General features: G+C 47.5%; 1 protein-coding gene across 2 annotated transcripts in view; it reads right to left on the bottom strand.

Moving 5' to 3' along the window:
- Nucleotides 1-18409, bottom strand: part of IRF6 (interferon regulatory factor 6) — a 25956-nt gene extending 7547 nt beyond the window's left edge. The window contains exons 1-8 of one of the 2 annotated variants that reach the window (XM_060130663.1): nucleotides 18128-18409; nucleotides 13539-13715; nucleotides 9769-9973; nucleotides 8621-8749; nucleotides 6038-6196; nucleotides 4589-4981; nucleotides 3756-3874; nucleotides 2361-3099 (exon numbers count right to left, since the gene is read on the bottom strand). In XM_060130663.1, the coding sequence (XP_059986646.1) occupies nucleotides 2875-3099; nucleotides 3756-3874; nucleotides 4589-4981; nucleotides 6038-6196; nucleotides 8621-8749; nucleotides 9769-9973; nucleotides 13539-13712 (1404 nt within the window). In that variant the 5' untranslated portion in view covers nucleotides 13713-13715; nucleotides 18128-18409 and the 3' untranslated portion in view covers nucleotides 2361-2874. Of the gene's footprint in view, nucleotides 1-2360; nucleotides 3100-3755; nucleotides 3875-4588; nucleotides 4982-6037; nucleotides 6197-8620; nucleotides 8750-9768; nucleotides 9974-13538; nucleotides 13716-18127 lie in introns of those variants that run through there. The other variant, XM_060130671.1, reaches the window with a different exon arrangement.
- Between the last annotated feature and the right edge of the window lie 2655 nt (nucleotides 18410-21064).

A 21064-nucleotide genomic window follows, 5' to 3' on the forward strand; every position in this document is an offset into this window, starting at 1 on the left:
ACATACTAAAAGTTCAATCCTTCTTGGCACTTAAGAACACTGTTCTCTACACCCTTTGCCAGCTCACATTTTCTGGGCCCCCACCCAGGTGTACAGCCTGGCTGTTAGCATCTCACAGAATAAGGGGAAGGGACCAGCCCAGATCCAGCAGTTGCCCTCCCAATGTATTTTCTGTGGGTTCTTTTTAACTTTGAGCTTTGCAGATAAGAGACAGAGGGAGCCAGACATCAAGACCAAATCCCTCACTTCACCCACTCAACAGAATGCCCCCAAAATATCAAGTTCCTATACCTTGCACATTTCCTGGTCTCTAGAAGCCCAACTTCTGCTCACAGCTGAGCACCTGAGCACCCAGATTTCTCTTGGTCATGCTTTAGTAACAGCAGATTCTACTAGGTCCCTTAGAGAGAACACCCAGATTTCTCTTGATCATGCTTTAGTAACAGCAGATACTACTAGGTCCCTTAGAGACCCTAAAACCACAGCTTAAGCTTTCTAAATAAATAAGTCCATTGCCACTTGTGATTGAGGGGTTTTTGAAATAAAGCTAGCCCAACTTTACAGCTAGCTCAACTACAGTAGCAAGTAGGAGGTGGCCTGCTTTAAGGGTAGCAGACCAGACATGGACTTTCTTAATATGGCATGGCACACATAGGTATCAGTATTCAGGAGGGTTGGAACCTGCAACCAGAGATAAGCATCTTGTTTTCCATTTAGGTCCTGGAGTTTAAATTATGTATAATTTCACCCTAAAACACAAAACAAAAACAAAACAGAGTCAAAGGGTCAGGGACAGAGCAAAAGTTAATAGATCAGACCAGTTTGTGGCAGCCAGAGCTGCAATGTTCTACACCTTAATTGTAGCCATAGCTGCAATGTTCTACACCTTAATCTACACTCTTCACCTTAAATGTTCACACCCAGCTACCTCCACCAGGAAGGGAGGCAAGCAGGTTTGTGCTAGGTGAGCCATTTCCAGAAAAGCACTGCCCAGCCCTTCTTCACCTTGACCTTGACACATTCAACACCCCATTTTTCCCATCCACAAAAACTCCAAATGACAGGAAGACTGTAAACATCTCCATACAAGGAGGAACTGTCCCTGTCTCCTCTGTGGTCACAGGAGCTGGTCCTGGATGCCCAGCTCACTCTCAGGTCTTCCTCAAAGAAGGGAAAAAAGAACAAGAGAGCTCTATCCTCTCCAAAGGTTATAACTGAGTTACATACTGCTGTCTACCACACACACACAGTGGTACAGACATACCTCATTTTATCGTTTTGCTTTATGGCACTTTGCAGATACTGTGTTTTTTACAAACTGAAGATCTGTGGCAACCCTGCGTCAAGCAAGCCTATTGGCGCCATTTTTCCAATAGCATTTTTTCACTTCATGTCTGTGTGTGATGTTTTGGTAGTTCTCACAATACTTAAACTTTTTTATTGTTATGTTTGTTATAGTGATCTGTGATCAGTGATCTTTGATGTAACTATTGCAAAAAGATTATGACTTGCTGAAGGCTCAGATGATGGTTACCATTTTTTAGCAATCAAGTATCTTTATTTTTAATTATTTATTTATTTATTTATTTTTGGCTGCGTTTGGTCTTTGTTGCTGTGCGCGGGCTTTCTCTAGTTGCAGCGAGCGGGGGCTACTCTTCATTACAGTGCACAGGCTTCTCATTGCGGTGGCTTCTCTTGTTGTGGAGCACGGGCTCTAGGCGTGCAGGCTTCAGTAGTTGTGGCTCGCGGGCTCTAGGGCGCAGTCTCAGTAGTTGTGGCGCACAGGCTTAGTTGCTCCGTGGCATGTGGGATCTTCCCAGACCAGGGCTCGAACCCATGTCCCTTGCATTGGCAGGCAGATTCTTAACCACTGCACCACCAGGGAAGTCCCCAAGTATTTTTAATTAAGGTATGCACATTTGTACTTTTAGACATAATGCTATTGCACACTTAAAAGACTACAGTATAATGTAAACATAACTTTTATATGCACTGGGAAACCAAAAAATTTGTGACTTGCTTTATTGCAATATTCACTTTATTGCAGTGGTTTGGGACTAGCCCTGCAATATCTCCGAGGTATGCCCGTATTTCAGTGGTGATAAGTTGAAAACCTGACAGCCAATTCTTCTACAGAATCCCTAAGCCTCTACATCAACACCTTCCCCTTAGAAGCTCAGTGTGTGAGTTTTTACTCCACAGGCTGGGTGACTTTCAGACTTTGGCACCTATTTCTATTTAGATATCTAGCTTGGTTCCCAAGCAACCGGCCGGCGCCCCTCCCTCCCTCTTCCCCCATCAGGGAGCCAGCTTACTATACTAGCAGAACAGGTCAAACGGAGATCAATCCTGGACAAATCAGTGCTTGAGGGAACTTTAATGAAAGCAAAAAAAAAAAAAAAAAAAAAAAAAATGTGGTGCAAGAACAAGGCAGAAATGTTCTGTTCCAGGCAGTTTTGCCTTGTACAAGTAGAAGGAAGTCACTGAGTCAGAGTTTTAAAGCTGGCATTATTTCAGGCATCATTCCAACTCCTTCATTTTACAGTAATGAATCTGAAGCCCAGAGGCTAAATGACTTGGTTCAAGGTCACACCACTGGAAGCAAAGCTGCAGCTAGAACCCTGGTGTCCAAACTCCCAGGCCAAATCTCCTTCTACTACATTACACTACCATGGGGAGGTTTAAAAAAGAAAGGGAAAGTATGAAGGGTGATTTTTCCATAAATTAAATCAACTTTAAAAGCTAGGCATATTTGGAGAGTCAGAGAGTACTAATATTGTTAGAAAGAAGAAAGGTTTAAAAGCTGGTTAAATCTAATAAAAAATATCCATATGTACAATATTGTAAAAAAGAGAAGGAAGATGGCATTCATGATTACTGGGCTGGCAGGGCAGGGGACAGTTGCATGCTGGGGGTGGGCTGCATGGGCTGCCAGCTTTCCTGGGTTTGCAGGATGCGGTACAGCTGCTTCAGCTGAGCAACAATGTTATCCTTGATGTCTGGAGTTGAGATCTGCAGGCGGACACTGCCACTGTCAAAGGATCGTGTGAAATCACCAGAAAACATCTCATAGATCATCCGAGCCACCACTGGAATGACCTGTTCAGGACACAGAGCACACAGCTATCCACTGAGGAAAGGGTATTTTTAAACAGCAGGAGGGTCCCAAGATTGACGGAAGGACCAGTGAGGCTGTGGGGAACCCACCACTTTAATGTCTAGATACAGACTATGCCTTCATCTCTCTGGACCATCCTGCCAAGGTTCACTTTAGAATTTGGTTCAAATGAAGGTAAAGAACCTAGAAGTAGCATCACATCACATGCCTAAATAAATAACTGCTTATTTAGCAAGACTTTTACCCGAATTTCATCTGCTGCCTGCCTTGATGCACAAATCCACAGCCAGACCCAAGTGATCTTGCTGCCATTTTCCAGAATGAGAACACGTTCTTAAAAGTACCTCAAAAGGTTTTACTGAAAGAGCTAGAAAGAGTCATAGCCTGTTAGGTTTCAGCAAGACTCTAACGTCAGTAAGAGAATAAGGTCTCCCCTGAATCAGTCACTTGCTTTGAGGACACTGTATTCTCCAGCCTGGTCCTACTTTGTACAACGTACAAAGCTCAAGTTGCTACATCTGATGGGATTAAAACCCACAGAGGCTGATGGATCCTCACTCAGGGCTCAAGCCCAGACCTAGGGGCTAAAGCATTGATAAAAAGGCAAAGAGTTGTTGACACATTATTATCTCCTCACCTGAACCAAGATGAGTTTCCTTTCCTGAGGTTTCCCATCTGGCCATTCTTCCCCAAAGCATAAGTAGATCTCAAACGGTGGCTGTTTCTCTATCTGTCCTTTCTGGTGGGCAATGAGATCTGCAGAACATGGAAGAGCATGGAGTTTGGGGTACTGGGTCATTCCACACCTACTCAGTAAACACTTTCTTTTATACTGTCCAGAATAGTAGCCACTGGCCACAACATGTGGGTATTGAATTTAAATTCATTAAAATTAAATAGTTCCTTAGTCACATTAGTTACATCTACATACTCAATAGCCACATGTGGCTAGTGGCTACCATATTGAACAACATAAATATAGAACATTTTCATCATTTCAGAGAGTTCTATTGGACACCGCTTAAACCAGACTTAGGGTTCAAATCACATTGGAAAATTCACATCTCAGTGCTCTCCCTAAATATGTCTGCTTAAATTTGCCATGCAAGTATGTCCCAAATGAGAAGAGTATACGTTTTGCTGATTATGATGAACAGGGTCACCTTCCAAAGTTAAGGATAAGCTGGTAGAATGTGGGGAGCAATATCAAGGCTGTCTTCTTCTTCTGCCAATAAAGGAGCCATAAGCACCTAAAACTGGCTTCAAATGCACAGCTTTGGAGTGGAACACCCTTCTTTGTTGCCCAGGTCACTTTTCTTTTTCAGAATCAAGGTCCCCTTCTACCGTGACTTCCTCCAGAAGAAACTGTTTGGTTAAGATCTTTGCAGAGATAGGAAAAGGGGGAAGGAAGGAGGAAGACATACTTGCAGGGAGCAGTTCCCATCATCAATGGTCTGAAAAAAGACTCACCACTAAGGAACGTTTCCAGACAAAACAGTTTGACCTTCTTTTGTCTCTCGATCAGGTTGGGGGCAACAAGCGATGGGGCACATGGCCCAGACCAGTACACCTTGCACTGGCACAGCCTGATAGCATAGATGGCATGACCGCTGACCTCCAGGATCAGTCCTCTGTCCATGACGTCTAGCAGTTTGCTGGTGAACAGCTTCTGCTTCTCATTGGTGATGTGCTCCGGACCTGGGAACTTGACCTGCTCCAGGCTGACGGGACCAAAGAGCTCCTCCTGGTCAGGCATGGGACCCAAGTCTCCATAGAAGAGCCTGCAGCCCTGGGGGTTGCTCACCGTCATGGTCTGTGCATACTCCTTCCCACGGTACTGAAATTTGATGTCCAGGTCAGTCACTGCAAGGTGAGGGGGGACAGTGAGAGTCCTGCTCTGCTGCTTTGCCCATCCATCCCTAGGACTCATGCAAGTCCATCAAGATCAAGCCACCTTTCAACCAGCATTCAGGAAGGCCATTGCCATAGTTATCCTTCCTGCAACAAAGGGAGACATCAACATATCCCTGGAATATTCACTCAAGAGGCTGCCTTGAAGCAAATAGCTCAAATTCCACCTATACTATCACTGTTCAGTCACCACACCCTAACAGCTAGAATTTCTCCAACCAAAGTTCTGGGTCCTGGTCTCCCCATTTTGTACTGACTGAGTCCTTACATCAATAGGCACTGGAAGGAGCTGAAAACTAAGGCAGCATCTGGTTTGTGTATCATTTTTGACTCACTGTTTAAAGAAACCAGAGGAACAATAAGAAATACCAAGGCATATTTCTGAAAATTACACAGATGAGCACACACTGTTGATATGTTCTAATAATATATCACAGAAGGACACAGTGCACAACAAAGTAAATTTTCACTCAGCAAGTGTCCACTGAACCCTACAGGTCTTATCAAAGCTATCAGCCTCTTGGACAAAATGCTAGTACTCCCCTGGCACCTCCCCTACCATATGTAGTGTGAAAGGGAGGTGCAATGACAATGATTCTTCACTGAGATCAATTTGTACCCAATTCAGAAAGAGATTTTCTCTGGGTCCTAAAGTCCCTCAAAACCCAAGAGCCTCCTTGATCAAATCCACAGTCATTAACTTCCCCAACCCACAACTGACCTTGTCCTTAAATCCCCTGGGCAAACTGATAAACCCAGGCCTTCCACCCACCTAATAGGTGAGTAACCTAGAGCTGCACAGCACCAATCAGAGAACCCCCATGGGCAAGTAGGTATGGGCTAATGTTTCTTTAGTTCCTGGTGACTCACCAGCCAGCCAGGAACCAGACACAGAGGCTGCCTGGGGGACTATTCTATACATGGCGAAGAAATGGAGGCAGAAGGTGGGGCAGGAAATGGACTGTAATAGGAGCTGAAGATCCACCTAGAATATCAAGGCTCACTTACTTGGGAGAGAGCTGATCCACAGCTCTGGAGAGCTATAGAAAGGCTGTATAGGTGCCTGGGGTACTTCCATCTCCAGAGGTTCCGTTTTGGGCCACACTGCTTCGGGGCTGCAGTTGCCCACACTGCAGTTGCCCACACTGGCTGGTGCTATGGGAGAACCTAGAAAAGAAGGATGTGGGTGAGCAGGCAGGAGCACCACACGTGCATATCACCTGGGTCCGAAGCTCTCAAATCTAAAAGGTCCAACACTGGACCACAACTCAGTGTGGCAGCCCATCAGTAATTCCCCCAACAAACACCAAAAGAAATAAGGTTCCCCTGCTTCTGCTTCCTAATCTTATTAGTTCTCTCACAAACTCATAATTCTGAAAACATGCATTTGCTGATGATTAACAGACAAGTAGGTACTCTCTGGGGTTAAATTAGAGCAGGCATGAATGAGAGATTCCCTGTTACAAAATTTGAACCCAGCGATTAAACAGAAACTGGTTGTCTTCCATAAAATGAACTCAACTAAATTGACTGATTAGCTTCGAATAAGTGTTAATGTATAGAAATTCCTTTAAAAACAAACACATACTTTTTTACATGCATGAAACATCTGGAAGGATACTCAAGAACCTGGAAAGATCTGTCTCCTCCAGGGAAGGAACTGTTCGGACAAGTTAGAAGGAAAACCTTTCAGCTGATTTCCTTTTTGTACCATTATGAATTTTAAACCATGTAAGAGTATTATTTATTCAAAAGTATCCAGTTAAAGCTTTTAAAAGAGAGAATGAAAAACACATCCTATATCCCTGCTATTGTCAAAGTTGGCTCACTCCAAAGTTTACAGATTTTTCCTCCTAGCCTCACCTTTTAAGCATCTATTCTTCAACAATTCATCTTCCTCTGCCCAACAGCTCTGAAATCACAGAGGTTAAGGTTTCTTTGACCCTTTGTGTACGAGTCTGGTTATATCTATGTATTTTACTTTTTTATTTTTAATATATGTTCACATGTTTCCATAAAGGATCCAAGGTGGCCCATAACATAAGGCCACACAACATTAGCTTTAAAAAAACATGAGGGGGGGCTTCCCTGGTGGCACAGTGGTTGAGAGTCCGCCTGCCGATGCGGGGGACACGGGATCGTGCCCGGTCCACATGCCGCGGAGCGGCTGGGCCCGTGAGCCATGGCCGCTAAGCCTGCGCATCCGGAGGCTGTGCTCCGCAGCGGGAGAGGCCACAGCAGTGAGAAGCCCGCGTACCGAAAAAAGACATGAGGGGCTCCCCTGGTGGCACAGTGGTTCAGAGTCCGCCTGCCGATGCAGGAGACACGGGTTCGTGCCCCGGTCCGGGAAGATCCCACGTGCCGCGGAGCGGCTGGGCCCGTGAGCCATGGCCGCTGAGCCTGCGCGTCCGGAGCCTGTGCTCCGCAACGGCAGAGGCCACAACAGTGAGAGGCCCGCGTACCGCAAAAAAAAGAAAAAAGAAAAAAAAAGGGAAATCAGGATTCTGGAAATGGGTTGCATCCTTTTAGGGGGTAAGAATAACAGAATGAGTCAGCCAAAGATTTGGGAAAGGATCTCACATTTCCAAATGTCCAAATCTTAAAATTGCACCAAGTGGGAATGTAGCTGTAGCAATATTAACCTGAGAGAGCTCTATGATCGTTGTCTTTACTCATCACTTGGTTGCAAAGTTATAAATGACAGGGTAAGTGAAGGAGGGCAAGTAGACAGATAAGAGTCATTTCCTGATTCTCAAGAGAAGGGGCATCACCTAGAGTAGGGTACTCCAAAATCCTACAGGAATCATCTTGATATACTAAATTTTCTAGGTGGCAAAAGTATCTCATTTGACCCTAGCAGCCAGATGGAACTTAGAAAAGTAGTGAAAAGCTACACAACTGAATGCAAGTTATATGACTAGGAGCATGTCAGTGAAAAGTTCAAGTGAAGATGCCGTGGAAGAGCAATTCACCTTGTGTTTGAGCACCCTCAGAATGTGCAATGGGAGATGCAGTACCTGCTCTGTCTCACAGTGACCCTGCAACCTCTAAACTCATCCTTCTTGGGAAGTTGAATTCAAAAAGTCAATTTAAAAAAAAGATAAAAGTCTCTAGTAGATAAATTTTATCAGAGCCTAGTATTAAGAGCTGTAGAGCCACAAGTTTCCCATGATACAGCCTTAGCAGACGCTGTTAAGGCAGTGACAGAAAATTTATACCGAGGGAAATAGCAGAAGAGTTTGCCTACAATTCACGAAAATGATCTCTGCACTTGGCCTGAAGGAAATCAGCAAAATTTATAACAGCTTGTGTATTTGTATGCGGGATTGAGAATGAATTTAATTTTTTAATTTCTCTGAATTATCACATAAGACTCAGAAGATGCTCTCTCTGCCTAGAAGCCACCCCACTGGGATAACTATGCCTACGGAGTTCCTTTGCCTATGACTCCTACTTGCTAACAGACTGGCAGCCTGGCCACAGGGCCTGGTCGCTGCTCCCAGTGCAATGGTGGATATGGTGTCAACGGTTGCAAAATCAAAGCCCCTTACATCTTCTCCATGCCTCTGTCCCACCCCCCACCCCACTCACCATTGATGTTCAGGAAGGGGAAGGTGTCCTGGATGGGAACGTGGTGCTGTGACTGGTCCAGCTCATCTTCCTCATCTTCTTCATCCACATCATTATCTTTCTCATCCCAAGGAGCAGATCCAGTGGATCCTACCCGAGAAACAGACACACACAAAGGTCACAGGTGAGCCGCTCACCTTGCACTGTCATCCCTGCAGCTGACCCACTGTTCAAGCTAGGCACTGCCAGCACAGAGGCTCCTTGGGTTCAGTGTGCACCCTCAATGCCAAAGAGTGGGAACCAAGGGTGTTCACCCCACTCCCAGCTCCTCCTACGGAGCCCCAGTGCAAGCTCTCATCCCCTCCCCTATCCAGGAGCTGCAGACCCTACTCCCTTCTCCTAGAAATCTTTTAATTCCTACTCTAAACCCCTTTCTACACATTAGCATCCCTTCTAAGGACCCAAGGAGCACAGCTTCTCTCCTTTGTAAGCTTAATGTGAAGACAGACCCTTCCCTCATGGCAGAGCCTCACTAGATTCACTGGAGGTCAAGTCTAAATAATCTGGCTCTTAGTCGGAACTTGCTAAACATAGAGTAAACATAGGGATCAGGTGGTATTCTCCTAGGAAAAATACCATACAAATTAAATGATCACTTACCCATCATTTATAAAGAGAACTTAATAGCCTTCATAATGTCATGTCAATTGATTCTTAGAACAGCCTTTGAAATACGCAGGGAAGATGAGAACCCAGATTTTATAGTGGAAGAAGCTGAGGCTCAAAAGGTTGAATGACTTGATTCAATGTCCCACAAGTAGTGAAATGGAAAGAACGAGGTTTATACCTCAGACCTTCTAAGTTTTAATCCCTCCTTCTTCTAAACTATCTGGCCTCTCTTCTCAGTGTTGAGTCCCAAGAGAAGTTATTTTTTTACAGAACTCAATACCCCCTCTCCTTTCTAATGCTTTACTGTTCCACTGGGTGGGCAGGAAGACTTTGCTGAGTTTGTATCTTTTGTTCTCTGGGTTCTTTCTAGGGACAGGATTTCTTGCTTTACCAGTCTTCAACTTTGTAAGCGAGGCGACTTTCAAGTCGACTATCGCTTTAAGGGTCCAGCCCGGAACCCGGCACACTGTCCACCTTCTCCCCAGCAGCTGGGGTCTCACCTGGGTTAATGATAGAGCCCTGGGGCTGGGGGATGTCACACACTTGATATATCTTCACTGGGTTCATGGGCACCTCCTTGGTGCCGTCGTACATCAGGTTGAATTCCCTGCTCTTGTTGAGCGCACAGCGGAGCTGGGCCTTCCATTTAGCTGGGTCGGGGTCATCCACCCCTTCCTGGTACTTCCCTGTCTCCACAGCCCAGGCCTGAGGGATAGGAAACTGCAGTGAGTGCCTGCCTGTTGCCCAGAAACACTGGAAAGTGTGCCCGCCCTCCCTCATACAGACACAGATACACACAGCCCTGCCTGACCGCCCCATCACCCCAACTCCAATTTACAGAGACTGCAGCAGGAAACACCACACTGGGGACCAGGCAAGGCAGGGCCTGAGAGAAATTAAGCCAAATGCAAATACAATATTTTAAAAAGAGGAGCCTCGTCTCAAGTGCTTGTGCCAGCATCATCTGTCAAGACCACAATGGCCATAATGAAGGGTTGAAAATAAAGAAAAATCTGGAACAAATATACACCAAAATACTAATGGTAACTTTTGGATAGCAAGATTTCAGGTAATTTTGTTTTGTTTTGACTTATTTTTCACATGAATTGCTTATATAATAAGAAGAGAAAGGGAGATGCCGTATGATATGAAGAATTTAGGCTTGCTGTTCCCTCTCCCTTCAGTCTTCCATCTGATGCACAAAAACTGTTGAAACCAAGTACCTTTAGGAGTAGCAGACCATAGGAGGGCAGGAAGCACGCTCTGGGGGTTCAGCCTGCCTCAGTGGGAGGCTGAGGGCGTCAAGTCCTAATAAACTCACACCACCTGCCTTTCCCTGCTTCCTCAAACTCCCACATTGGGAACATTTTGCTGGGAACACCAGTGGCTGGTGGCCTGGGCCAAAACCAGTGTGGCCCCGCCTCTCTGGTTTTCAATTTCCAGGTCTAACAGGCATTTATGTGTCTGTTCACGGGATATCAGCCCTCCCCCATTGTGAACATATCTCAGATGTCTACACTTTCTTCAGGGCTTGTGACGTATGTGCTGGTGCAGAAAAGGGGGATGTCCTTTGCAGAGGACTCAAGATCAGGAAGTACACGGCAGCTTGTTCAAGTGGACAGGGCATATCGCTTGTCCAGTCCCAACTCCCCGCCTCCGCTCCTGAACGTAGACCACTTCCTCAAGCCGAAATGGAATTTTTCTGGCCCCATCCTTTGAGCTCTCTGGTCTCCCTCAGTCAATCCCTGCAGAGCCTCACAATCACGAGGAAGCTTCTCCCAATAGCCGAGCTAAATTCTTCTCCTCCAATTCACTCATTTCTTCTTATCATCTTCTCAGACCTGGGGGCTCCTCCACTTGATGCGCAGTATGGAATGAAGCAGTCTGACAAAGCTGCTGCCCTTGGGCACTCAGCAGACTCCATTCCATCCAATCCCCGTAGGGGATTTCAGCCTCACCGGTCCCTAGTGTCGGAGAGGCACATCTCCAGTTGCACCTGGCAGTACCTGGCTGCTGCCTCCTCACGTTTTCCCCTCTCTTTGTTGGATCCTCCGTGCCCGCTCCCCCTCTGGCCCCATCCAGCTGGCTTGGGCTGTGCTGACTTTGGCCCAGGTCTGCAAGCTTTCTGTGGCTCCCTGAATCCCTGCCCCTCCACAGAGAGCAGCCAGACTAACATCCTGCTCACGACACAGCCATTCCCCAGGGCCCACTCAGATGATGCAGAGAACCTGAGGCTGAGGCAGCAGAGGGTGGTACACACCACGTGGCAATCGCTGTGCTTTATAAACATCCCTTATTCAAACCCATTCTGAGTCTTGCTTCTGAGAGTCTGGTCATTGGGCAGGTCCCTATTTCTCTTCCTAAAATGGACACAAGTCTCTGCATTTTTATGGCAATGTATGAGTCCCTTCCCATACACTGAGTTCACTCAATTCTCACAACAATCCTGTGAGGCAGGCAAGACTGGTTTTAGCCCCATTTTACTGAAGGGGAAGCTAAAGCCCCAAGAGATTATGTGACTTGTTCAAGACCACACATGCAAGTGATGGTAGTAGGATCTGAAGCCAGGTCTTCCAGCTCCTGGTCAGGAGGGGCCGTCTGATAATGGGGGAGCTGATAGGCCTGGGTTCAAACCCTAACCCCACCACTTATTGGCTGTGTGACTTGGGCAAGTTACATAGCCCCTCTGAGACTCAGCTTCTGCATCTATAACATGAGGGTGCCGCCCCCCTTACAGTGTTGTCGAGAAGCAAATGAGATAACGGACCTAGGGTAGGCAGCGGGCACCCACTTAATGCTAGTCAGAACTGCCCACACCCCATATCCTGCCAAAGGCCTGTCAGAGCTTGGGATCTGTGAAAGCACCCTCACACTTCTCCTGACACCCAGGCCCTCCCTTAGCATTCTGCAAACAGATACACAGATATAAGTAAGACAAAGCAGCTTCCCACAGCCAATTTTTCCTCAAGCCCTAAGCATACAGAACATTCTCACGAGTGGAGCTTTCAGGAACCAGCCTCCTCCCCCACGGCCAGCCACCACCAGGCACTTCAACAGCAAGTCCAGTTTCAGACCAAGGCCACAGCGAGAGGCCAGCTGGGCCAGGGCAGGCCCATCCCCCTCTGATGCCAGCTCCAATAATTGGTGCTGATTTACGGATGTTTTCCTTACCACTTTCATGTCATTATTTAATTTTTACATTAAAAGCATTCATTTACTTTCTAAGTATTCACAGGCCAATTTTTTCTCTACCTCTCATCTCTACACCCAATATAACTGAGTTGGGTGGGAAACAACTCTAAGTTGGCTCTCCTTTGAGGTGTGAGCCCACCTTTCCTGGCCCAGTCTCAGCAAGAACCTGGAGCATCAATCTTGAGGGGCTCAGGGTAGGGACTGGATTTCACTTCTGACTTCCAGCTTAGAGTCAGGGAAGAAATGGGGAAACTCATTTCTCCGTGTCTTGGGAGTGCAGGAACTAAAGCTACTCATGAGATGGAAGACTGACCGGCACAGAGAAGCTGGTCTGGAGCAGAGGCATGGGCTGCGGAGTTACAAACCACATAATACCCCTTCCCACAACTAGCTTCGCACCTACTTCTGTCTTAGACTTTGGTTTCACTTACATTTTATGAAATGCCATGTGATTCAATCTTATTTTCAGTGAAGCAAAATAACTCTCACATCAGAGCTACTCTTCAGTTAAGAAAACATATTTGTAGAATAAAAACCTGTAATTAAATCGCCTTTCATTTTTAAGTGGAGGTTATGGATGGGGCAAAATGCTTTAACATCAAAAGAAAAACTTGCAAAGGGCCCTCCACACCCATGCTACAGGCTGTTAGGAGCCTGCTAACACTCAGTAGCTGTGCCCTGATCTGGACAGCCATTCCCGGGCCAGGGCAAGAGCCCTGAGCGAATGAAGGGTTGATTGCTGGCTGACCCTTGAGAGCTCTGGAACAACCACAGCATACACGCACTTACAGGAGTTTAGCCAATCACCCCTGGGATCCCTTGGGATGTGAGTTGAGTAGCTTTGACCAATGGGAAAGAATAAATGGCCTCAACCATAACAGACATGCCCCAACAAGAGAAATTACTATGCCTGCTAAGTTTGCCCCCGCCCCACATCATAAACATTCTCTTTGTTGCATGAGCATTTTGGGTCTAGTAACTTCTTCAAGCCAAAATTGAAAACAGAAGAACAAAAAACCAGAAAGGTCTGAGAGAACTGGAAAACACTTCAAGTCAGATGGTAAAAGAATACCTTTACCTTGAAAATGGTATTTTCCTCCTCCTGTTGGGGGCTATGCCGGGTGGCATGTTTCCAGGGAATCTGGAAGCGTTTGGAGTCCCTATGTAGCCAGATGAGCCCAGGGTACAGGCCACTATCCACTTGGGCCACCAACCAGGGCTTCAGCCGAACTCTGCGGGGGTGGAGAGCCATGATCTGGGTTGGCGGGAGGGGGAAGAAATGGGGAGAGGAGAATTAGGCCAGCCCCTGGGAAAAGTTCCCAGCCACTGTTCCCATATGATAGAGCTACAGTTTCACTAGATTACAGCAAAGAAACTAAATATGGGAATAAACTGTGCCAGGTGGGGAAGAAAAGAAAACAGGTTAAAAGGTTCTTTTGATTCTTATTCCAAAGCCATTTATTTTTCATGCTCTAGCCAAATCAGACTTATCACGTAAGTAGATCACATTTCTTCTATTTAAATCCTGAGGCAGAAAAATAAAGAGATGATGTCATCCCTGCTGGAAAACAGTCCTTCCGCAAGTACCAAGGGAAGAGAAGAGAAACTGCTCTTTTCAATCTCATCTCGGGAGAAGGAAGAAAAAAGTTATGGAAACAGCAGGTATATAGGCAAGAACTTGAAGCATGCTCTCTTCTTAGACAACTAAGGTGAATGGGAATATTTTAGTAAGAAATGACAGCATCGTGATGAGAGAGAAGTAGGCGAGGGATGGTCCCTGGTTCCAAAGTCCTCACTTACATAGATGAGCAGGAAGTGTATCCACAGGGATCTGAGAGCTGGGCCTCAAGTCAGTTTTCCTTTCTCTGGGCCACCCAAATGCGGGGTGGGGGGGTCCCCACGACAATCCAGTGTCTAGGAGAAGGCTTGGGAGCACTGGAGACAAAGTGTAAGAACCCTGCCCTGTATCTGAGTCTGGTAAAGCTAAGATGCCCTAGAATGATCAAATACCACAGTTCCTAACCCTATAGAATACTAAAACCAGTCATAAGACAAGGTCTGTACTGCTAGGACAGCCTCCTCACCTGGGTCTGTTTACCTCCCCACAGAGGCTGAATTGAACTGATTGGTTGCTGGAGCCAGCCTGGGTAAAGTCTGCAATTGATTCTCATAAAGGGCATAGCGTAGCAGATAACGTTCGGTGGCAGCCAGCACTCACAGCGGGAAACAAAGGCCTGCCCAGATTGGGTGCCTAAAGGAAAAAGCAGTTACCGGAGAAGTGTTTGCCTGGGGTGTTGTGTTTAGATTTTTTGGCGTTCTCATTTCTCTTTGTTTTTACTTCAGGTGAGAAAGACAGGCCTGCAAAAGAACGTTCATTCAACAAATATTTGTCCGTCAGCTACTGCGTGACAAGAGCGACATTAGTTACTAAACACAATGTCCTCATCAGACTCCCTGAAGAAATCCACATTGGAATTGCTCAAACATCCACTGACCTGAGAAAGGGAAGACAAATAAGTCACCTTCCCACCCAGAAAGATTCCCACCTGGATCGCGGTTCAGAAACCAAACCAGCTGAGTCAGCCGAAGGCTTACCCCCTCGGAGGAACTTAGCTTAAGGGGTGGGTCCTAAGGCCACTTCTCTCCCCAGCCAGGCCCCCAACAAACGGGAAAACTCAAACCCAGCTCGGTCACTGGCACTTTAAGAACACGGCAGGACCTGCTCTCACCTGAGCCTTCTGACCCAATTACCAAATTCTGCAACTGAAACCTTCCCCCCTGGGAGCAGCTCACAGTGGGCAGGTGAGGTAGTACCCGGTATTCAAGGGCCCCCCACCCCCATGTTCTTGGCCTTGATGTAGATTGCTCTGTAGGACAGCAAAGTCAAGCTATCAAACCACAGAGAACATTTACCTTATAAGGAGGAGGGAATGCATATTCTCCCCAGGGCAAGTTCTAGCCTTCTCTTCCTCAGTCCTGGCCTGCGGGAAGGGGGATGGGGTAAGGGAAGAACAAAGAGAACAGGGAAATGGACAGCAAACTGGTCCACCCAGTGAGGGGCTTTCGAGAATTTCTGTTGCAATATTGGTCAGTCTTGTGTCGAGGCCCGGCAGACACGTGAAATCCACCTCTTGACAGATCATGGGCTTTGAAGAAAAGGGCTTATCCTAGTTGATCCACAGCACATCAAAAAAAAAATTAACGCAACCAGGCCAACGCAAGGAACTGCACAGAGTGACGGGGAGGGAGAGGCAGCCGCCCTTAGAGGTCGATGACTAAGATCTAGAGCCCTGCGTTCTCAGCGTTCTCCCAAGATGGCAGTACACAGGAGCAACGCTGCCCCAGCCTCCTCCTCCTCCATGCCCCACCTCCATCACAGCTAACCCTCTCCACCTTCTGAAAGCCCACCGAGATCTCCTCCACCAGCCACCCAGCACCTAAGACTATAAGAACAGGCAGAGAGGGAAACTTTGGAAGCAACCAAAATCACAGAGAAAAATATCTAATTAGACATTCATAGGCTGCAATATCAAGTAGCCATTAACGTCGAGGCATCTGAAGAATGTTTACTGGATTTGGGAAAATGTTTAAATATGTACTTAAGGGGGGAAAAGGCATCATACAATATTGACTGTATAGTAGTATCTCCATCTTGTACCATAACATGCACTCGTGTACATAAGCACTGAGAATTTTTGAAAAGGGAAAGAAATAATACATCAATGCAACAAGAAGTTCTTAGTGGTTACCTGGTGATAGGACTGTGGGTGAATTTTATACGTGCCTAAGTACTTTTATATACGATTCACATTTTCCTACAATGACGTGTTTCGATTCACAACTTAAAAACAAAACACTACAAGTAGTATTTTTTTTTAACCACAGGAAGCTAAGACATTTCTTGGCCACTGGGAGATATAAAAGATGATGGCCTTCAGCTAATGAAACCACGGTAACAGCAATCTTCTATCTACATAGGCTTAACAGTTTTTACATGTGCTTTTATTTAACGTGTCTGATTTCATCCTCTTAATGAAATTATCATCCCCATTGTTATCATCCCCATTTTACAGCTGGGTTAACTGAGGCACAGCAAAGTGTTTTATCTGGGGCCTGGACCCAACACTTCTCAGTCAGAGTGTGCTGTACCATATCCTGCCACTGCACCCAGCCTTCTAAGTCCCTCCCTTTTTCTATACACCAAGAAAGTAAATGAAAAACATCAACAAAGATCCAAGCAGCATGGAGGGCCAACGAAGTGGTTAGGGAGGAGACTGCATGACACCCACCCTTAAACACACCTAAACCAGAGTTCTCTTTCAGAACACTCACCACCCAAATCCCAATGCCCACAGAACAAGCTTAGCCTAGTTTAACTCAGCTCTGGTATCTCTAGCTGCCATCACAGCAAAATTCAAGGCCTGTGTCTCCAACAGGTATTCAACTAGCCAAAGAACAAAGATTTAACCCATCCACTCCCCTCATACTGGGCACTGAGCAGGGACACTATCAACCTCCCCAAGGCATAAACCATCCTCTCTCACACCCCCATTCCAGGGAACAGGTCCCCTACAAACACCTGTACTGCCACCTCTGCGGCCCCTGCCCAGACTAGTTTCCAGGAACATGGCCACCCCAAAGCCAAGATTCAGTCGTCAATGGTTTGGCTCAGAGTAAAACACACACCCTCACTTCTTGCAGACAGGCCTCAGGCGTGGTCCTGCTTTTTCCCTTCCTCCTGGAGAGACCTGAAATGCCATCTTCCAAGTTCCCCAGTCTTTCCTCCATTTAGTTTAGCCCTGTTTAGGGGTAAATTCTGGACCTCTAGCCATAATTCCCACGCCCTGCCTCCCTGCTTGATTGAAGTTGAGGGCTGGAGAGAGGGAGCTACAGGGTATAGGTGCGGCTGTCACGCATTATACAAACATCGAAAACTACTCTCCTAGGCCAACACCAGCCTTCACCAACCCCTACTCAAACGCCTTCTTCCTCTCCCTTCCCTGGCTTCCACTTGTGACATCCACCAAGCGAGCAGGGCTGGGGTAGGGATGACCCCTTTACCACACAGCAGGCTCCCTGTAAACAGTGGCACCCTGGGCCTGCTTTCCAGTCTGGCCTGGAAGACTTTCCCCACTTCTCTACACCAGGCCTCCAGCCCTTTCAGGCGAAGAGGGCCTCACCCCCCGAGCAACCACGCCCGGCGCCACCCTCGCCGGCAAGTAGCTTAGCTACTTGGAAATTCACGGGTGTCTCTCAGGCCCAGGGCAGGGGCCTGACTGTGCTAAACAAATCCCAGGAGAGGAAACAAACTGGCTAAATTTACTGGCCGCCCCGACGCGCAATTTCCCAAAACACCCACCAAGATCAAGGGCCGGCCGGCCTGGGAAATCCCCTCTTTGGGATCCAGGGGCCTGCGGAGCGGTGAGCTGGGAGGACCAGCGTGGTGGAGGAGCCTTAGCGCTCCCCGACGGTTGGTGGGTACGGGCCCGAGAGCCGCACACTCCAGTTGGGCGGGAGGGAAAGGGAGTCGACAGAAGTAGGGGGTCGGTAAGGGCCCAGCGCCCCCGGGCTAGGACCGCCCGAAAGCTACCTGAAGCAGGGCGATGGGCACCCAGCCCTAGAGGGTATCCCCAAACAAACAGATGTCCTTAAGCAAGCTTTCCTCACCCCCACAAACTCTGGAGGGGACGCTTCTTCACCGGCGGGCGTGTCCTCCCTCCCTCAAGCGAGGCTCCAGACGTTGGCGCCCCCCCCTTTCTTCAATCCGGCTGCCAGAAGCGAACGTCCCTCCGAACCAAGTCCCAGTTAGGATCACCCGTCGCCACTGCTCTCCTCGGCCGGTTGGGCAAGCAACACCTGGCTCTGCGCAGGTAGGGACTGCAGGCTCCGCTCCCAGTCCCACACCGGCCCTCACCTTCCCCGCCCAGGTAAGCCAAGCTCACGTCAGCGCCTTGCCTCGGGACGCCGCGGACCCATCTGCCGTCCGGCCACGCCTCCCAGGTGTGGCCACGCCCCCATGCGTTCAGGATTGGCAGGTTGCAAGAAATATGATACTCTGTGTTCCAGGGGAGCCCAGCCCCCCCAGCCCCTTCCCCACCGCCCTCCCCCGCTTCTAATCCGGGCTGAGAAAATTCCGGGACTGGGGTCTAGACCTGACCCCTTGGGGCTAGTGGTCTTCTGAACTGGAAGCGACTGGGAGGAAAAATAAGTCGAAAAGACTTAGATCTAAGTCGAGAAGGTGCCTCCCTTCCTTCATGCCCCATAATCACCCTGCGGTATGGAGACGGTTAACTACAAATAAGGATTTAGAGATTCTGGGTTGGCCCTAATACCTGTGGGCCTGTGTAAGTGGAGTGGGGTATTGGGAAGGGACTCAGGACACTTGGTCCCTTGTGAGGGAAGCCCTGTGGCTTACAGGGCAGGAATTCTGCCTTCACTCTGCCTTTTACCCCTATGACCCTGAGTGAGTTGCTTAGCTGCTCAGTTTCAGTTTCCTCATCTATTCAATGAGAATAATAGTCCTGCCTTTTCCAAACACTATCAGGTAATGATTAAAAGCATGGCCTCTGGAGCCAACTACTGATATTCAAATCCAACTCCATCAGTTACTACAGACTTGGGCAAGTTTTTTAAGCTGTCTGGGCCTCAGTTTCTTATCTGTAGAAGGAGGTAAATAATAGTACCCACCTCAAAGGGGCGTTGTGGGCATTCAAAAAATTACTTCATATAAAGTGCTTGGAACAGTATTTGGCACTTTCCAAGTGCAGTATAAATACCATTTTTATTGGTGTGAGGATAAAAAGTACCATATTGGCATTGCCTCATGGAATAAACAGACATCTACTGTTACGTGAAATTCAAGGCCTGTATGTCCCCTAACAGGTGCTTGATAAAAGTTCCCTCACCTTTCCCACTGCAGAGAACTCCAGTCCATGTAAAGTGCACGCTTACAGTGAGCTGTGTACTAGCACATGAGATGTGGAAGCACTAGGCTGTCACAGGTAAGAAGGGGCATAAGCAGGGTACTTAGGTTTTGGAGTTTAAAACAATGAGTTAGAGACCATGATGGAGTAGTGTTATGACTGAATTATGTCCCCCCCCAAATTCAGATATTGAGGTCCCATAACCTGCAGTATCTCAGAATGTGATTGTGCAATACTGTGGACTTGATTCCTAGTCCCAACTCAGCCTAGTGACATAGCCAGCAAAGGCCTGGGAAGGCAGCAAGGTCCAGATCCTGACTCAGGCAGCCTCTGTCTCAGTCACTGCTTGTGGCCACTCTTCCCTTCACTTAGGGGAAGGGAAGGGCTATCTCATCAGCACAGCCAGTCTATTACTGCTGATGAGCTCACCGGACAAGCCAAATCTTCCATCTGGCCCAGGGCTGGGCTCCTGAGACCAAGCAAACAGTCCACTGCAGGTGTGTGTGATGGAGGAAGACCACCAGGGGAGTGTCATTTGAGGGGAGCCAAAAGCCCAATGGCATACAAGTATGAGTGCACACACGGACATTCACTTTTCCAGTAGCTGAAATTACCATAACTAAGGTGATTTCTTAGCGATCTTCTCTGGAAGACACATTTTTTTTTCTTCTGCTCTGTGTGGCTTGTGAGGATCTTAGTTCCCTGACCAGGGATTGAACCCCGGGGCCACATCAGTGAAATCTCCAAGTCCTAACCACTGGACTGCCAGGGAATTCCCTGGAAGACACATATTTTAGAATCAGAAAATTTGAGCTGGGAGGGCCCTTCAAATCCTCTAGTCTCGGGATGAGACTGGCTTAGAGATATTTGTTTGACCCACACGTTTTTTGGTTTTTTAAATTTTTTTAATTTTTTGCCTACATTGGGTCTTCGTTGCTGCACATGGTCTTTCTCTAGTTGCTGCAAGCGGGGGCTACTCTTCATTGCGGTGTACGGGCTTCTCATGGCGGTGGCTTCTCTTGTCGCAGAGCACGGGCTCTAGGCACATGGGCTTCAGTAGTTGCAGCACACGGGCTCAGTAGTTGCATCATGCGGGCTCAGTTGTTGTGGTTCACAGGTTTAGTTGCTCCGCAGCATGTGGGATCTTCCCAGACCAGGGCTCGAACCCGTGTCCCCTGCATTGGCAGGAGGATTCTCAACCACTGTGCCACCAGGGAAGTCCCCCACACAGTTTTTTAAACATTGGGAGATTTCACATACACATCCAGATCCTTAGCATCTCTTGAAGAGTCAAATGCTCTGGACAGCCTAGGTCAGCATTTCCAACAGGCAACAGCTGCCCATTTAGAGAGAGTCTACAGGTAGCAGTCAGGACAACCCCATCATATTGGATTCACTCATTTACTTTAATCTCCCGATTCTGTAGGCATATGAGTTTGCAACCTCTAGTCCAAATATCCTTTTTTTAAAGGTGAGAAAACTGAGGCCCAGGGAGGTCAAGTGATTTGCTTAAGGTCACATAGCAAATTAGCCACAAAGCCAAGACTAGAACCCAAGCCCAGAGCTCTTCCCGCTTGGACCCTGTTCAGCACCCCAGCCAGACTCTATTCTGACTGTGCTGCACTGGTCGTTAAGTTTTTTTTTTAAAGTTGCCCGTGCATCTAGACACTGTCGATACTAT

The sequence above is a fragment of the Lagenorhynchus albirostris genome, chromosome 2 (genome assembly GCF_949774975.1).
Source record: "Lagenorhynchus albirostris chromosome 2, mLagAlb1.1, whole genome shotgun sequence".
Classification (NCBI taxonomy): domain Eukaryota; kingdom Metazoa; phylum Chordata; class Mammalia; order Artiodactyla; family Delphinidae; genus Lagenorhynchus; species Lagenorhynchus albirostris.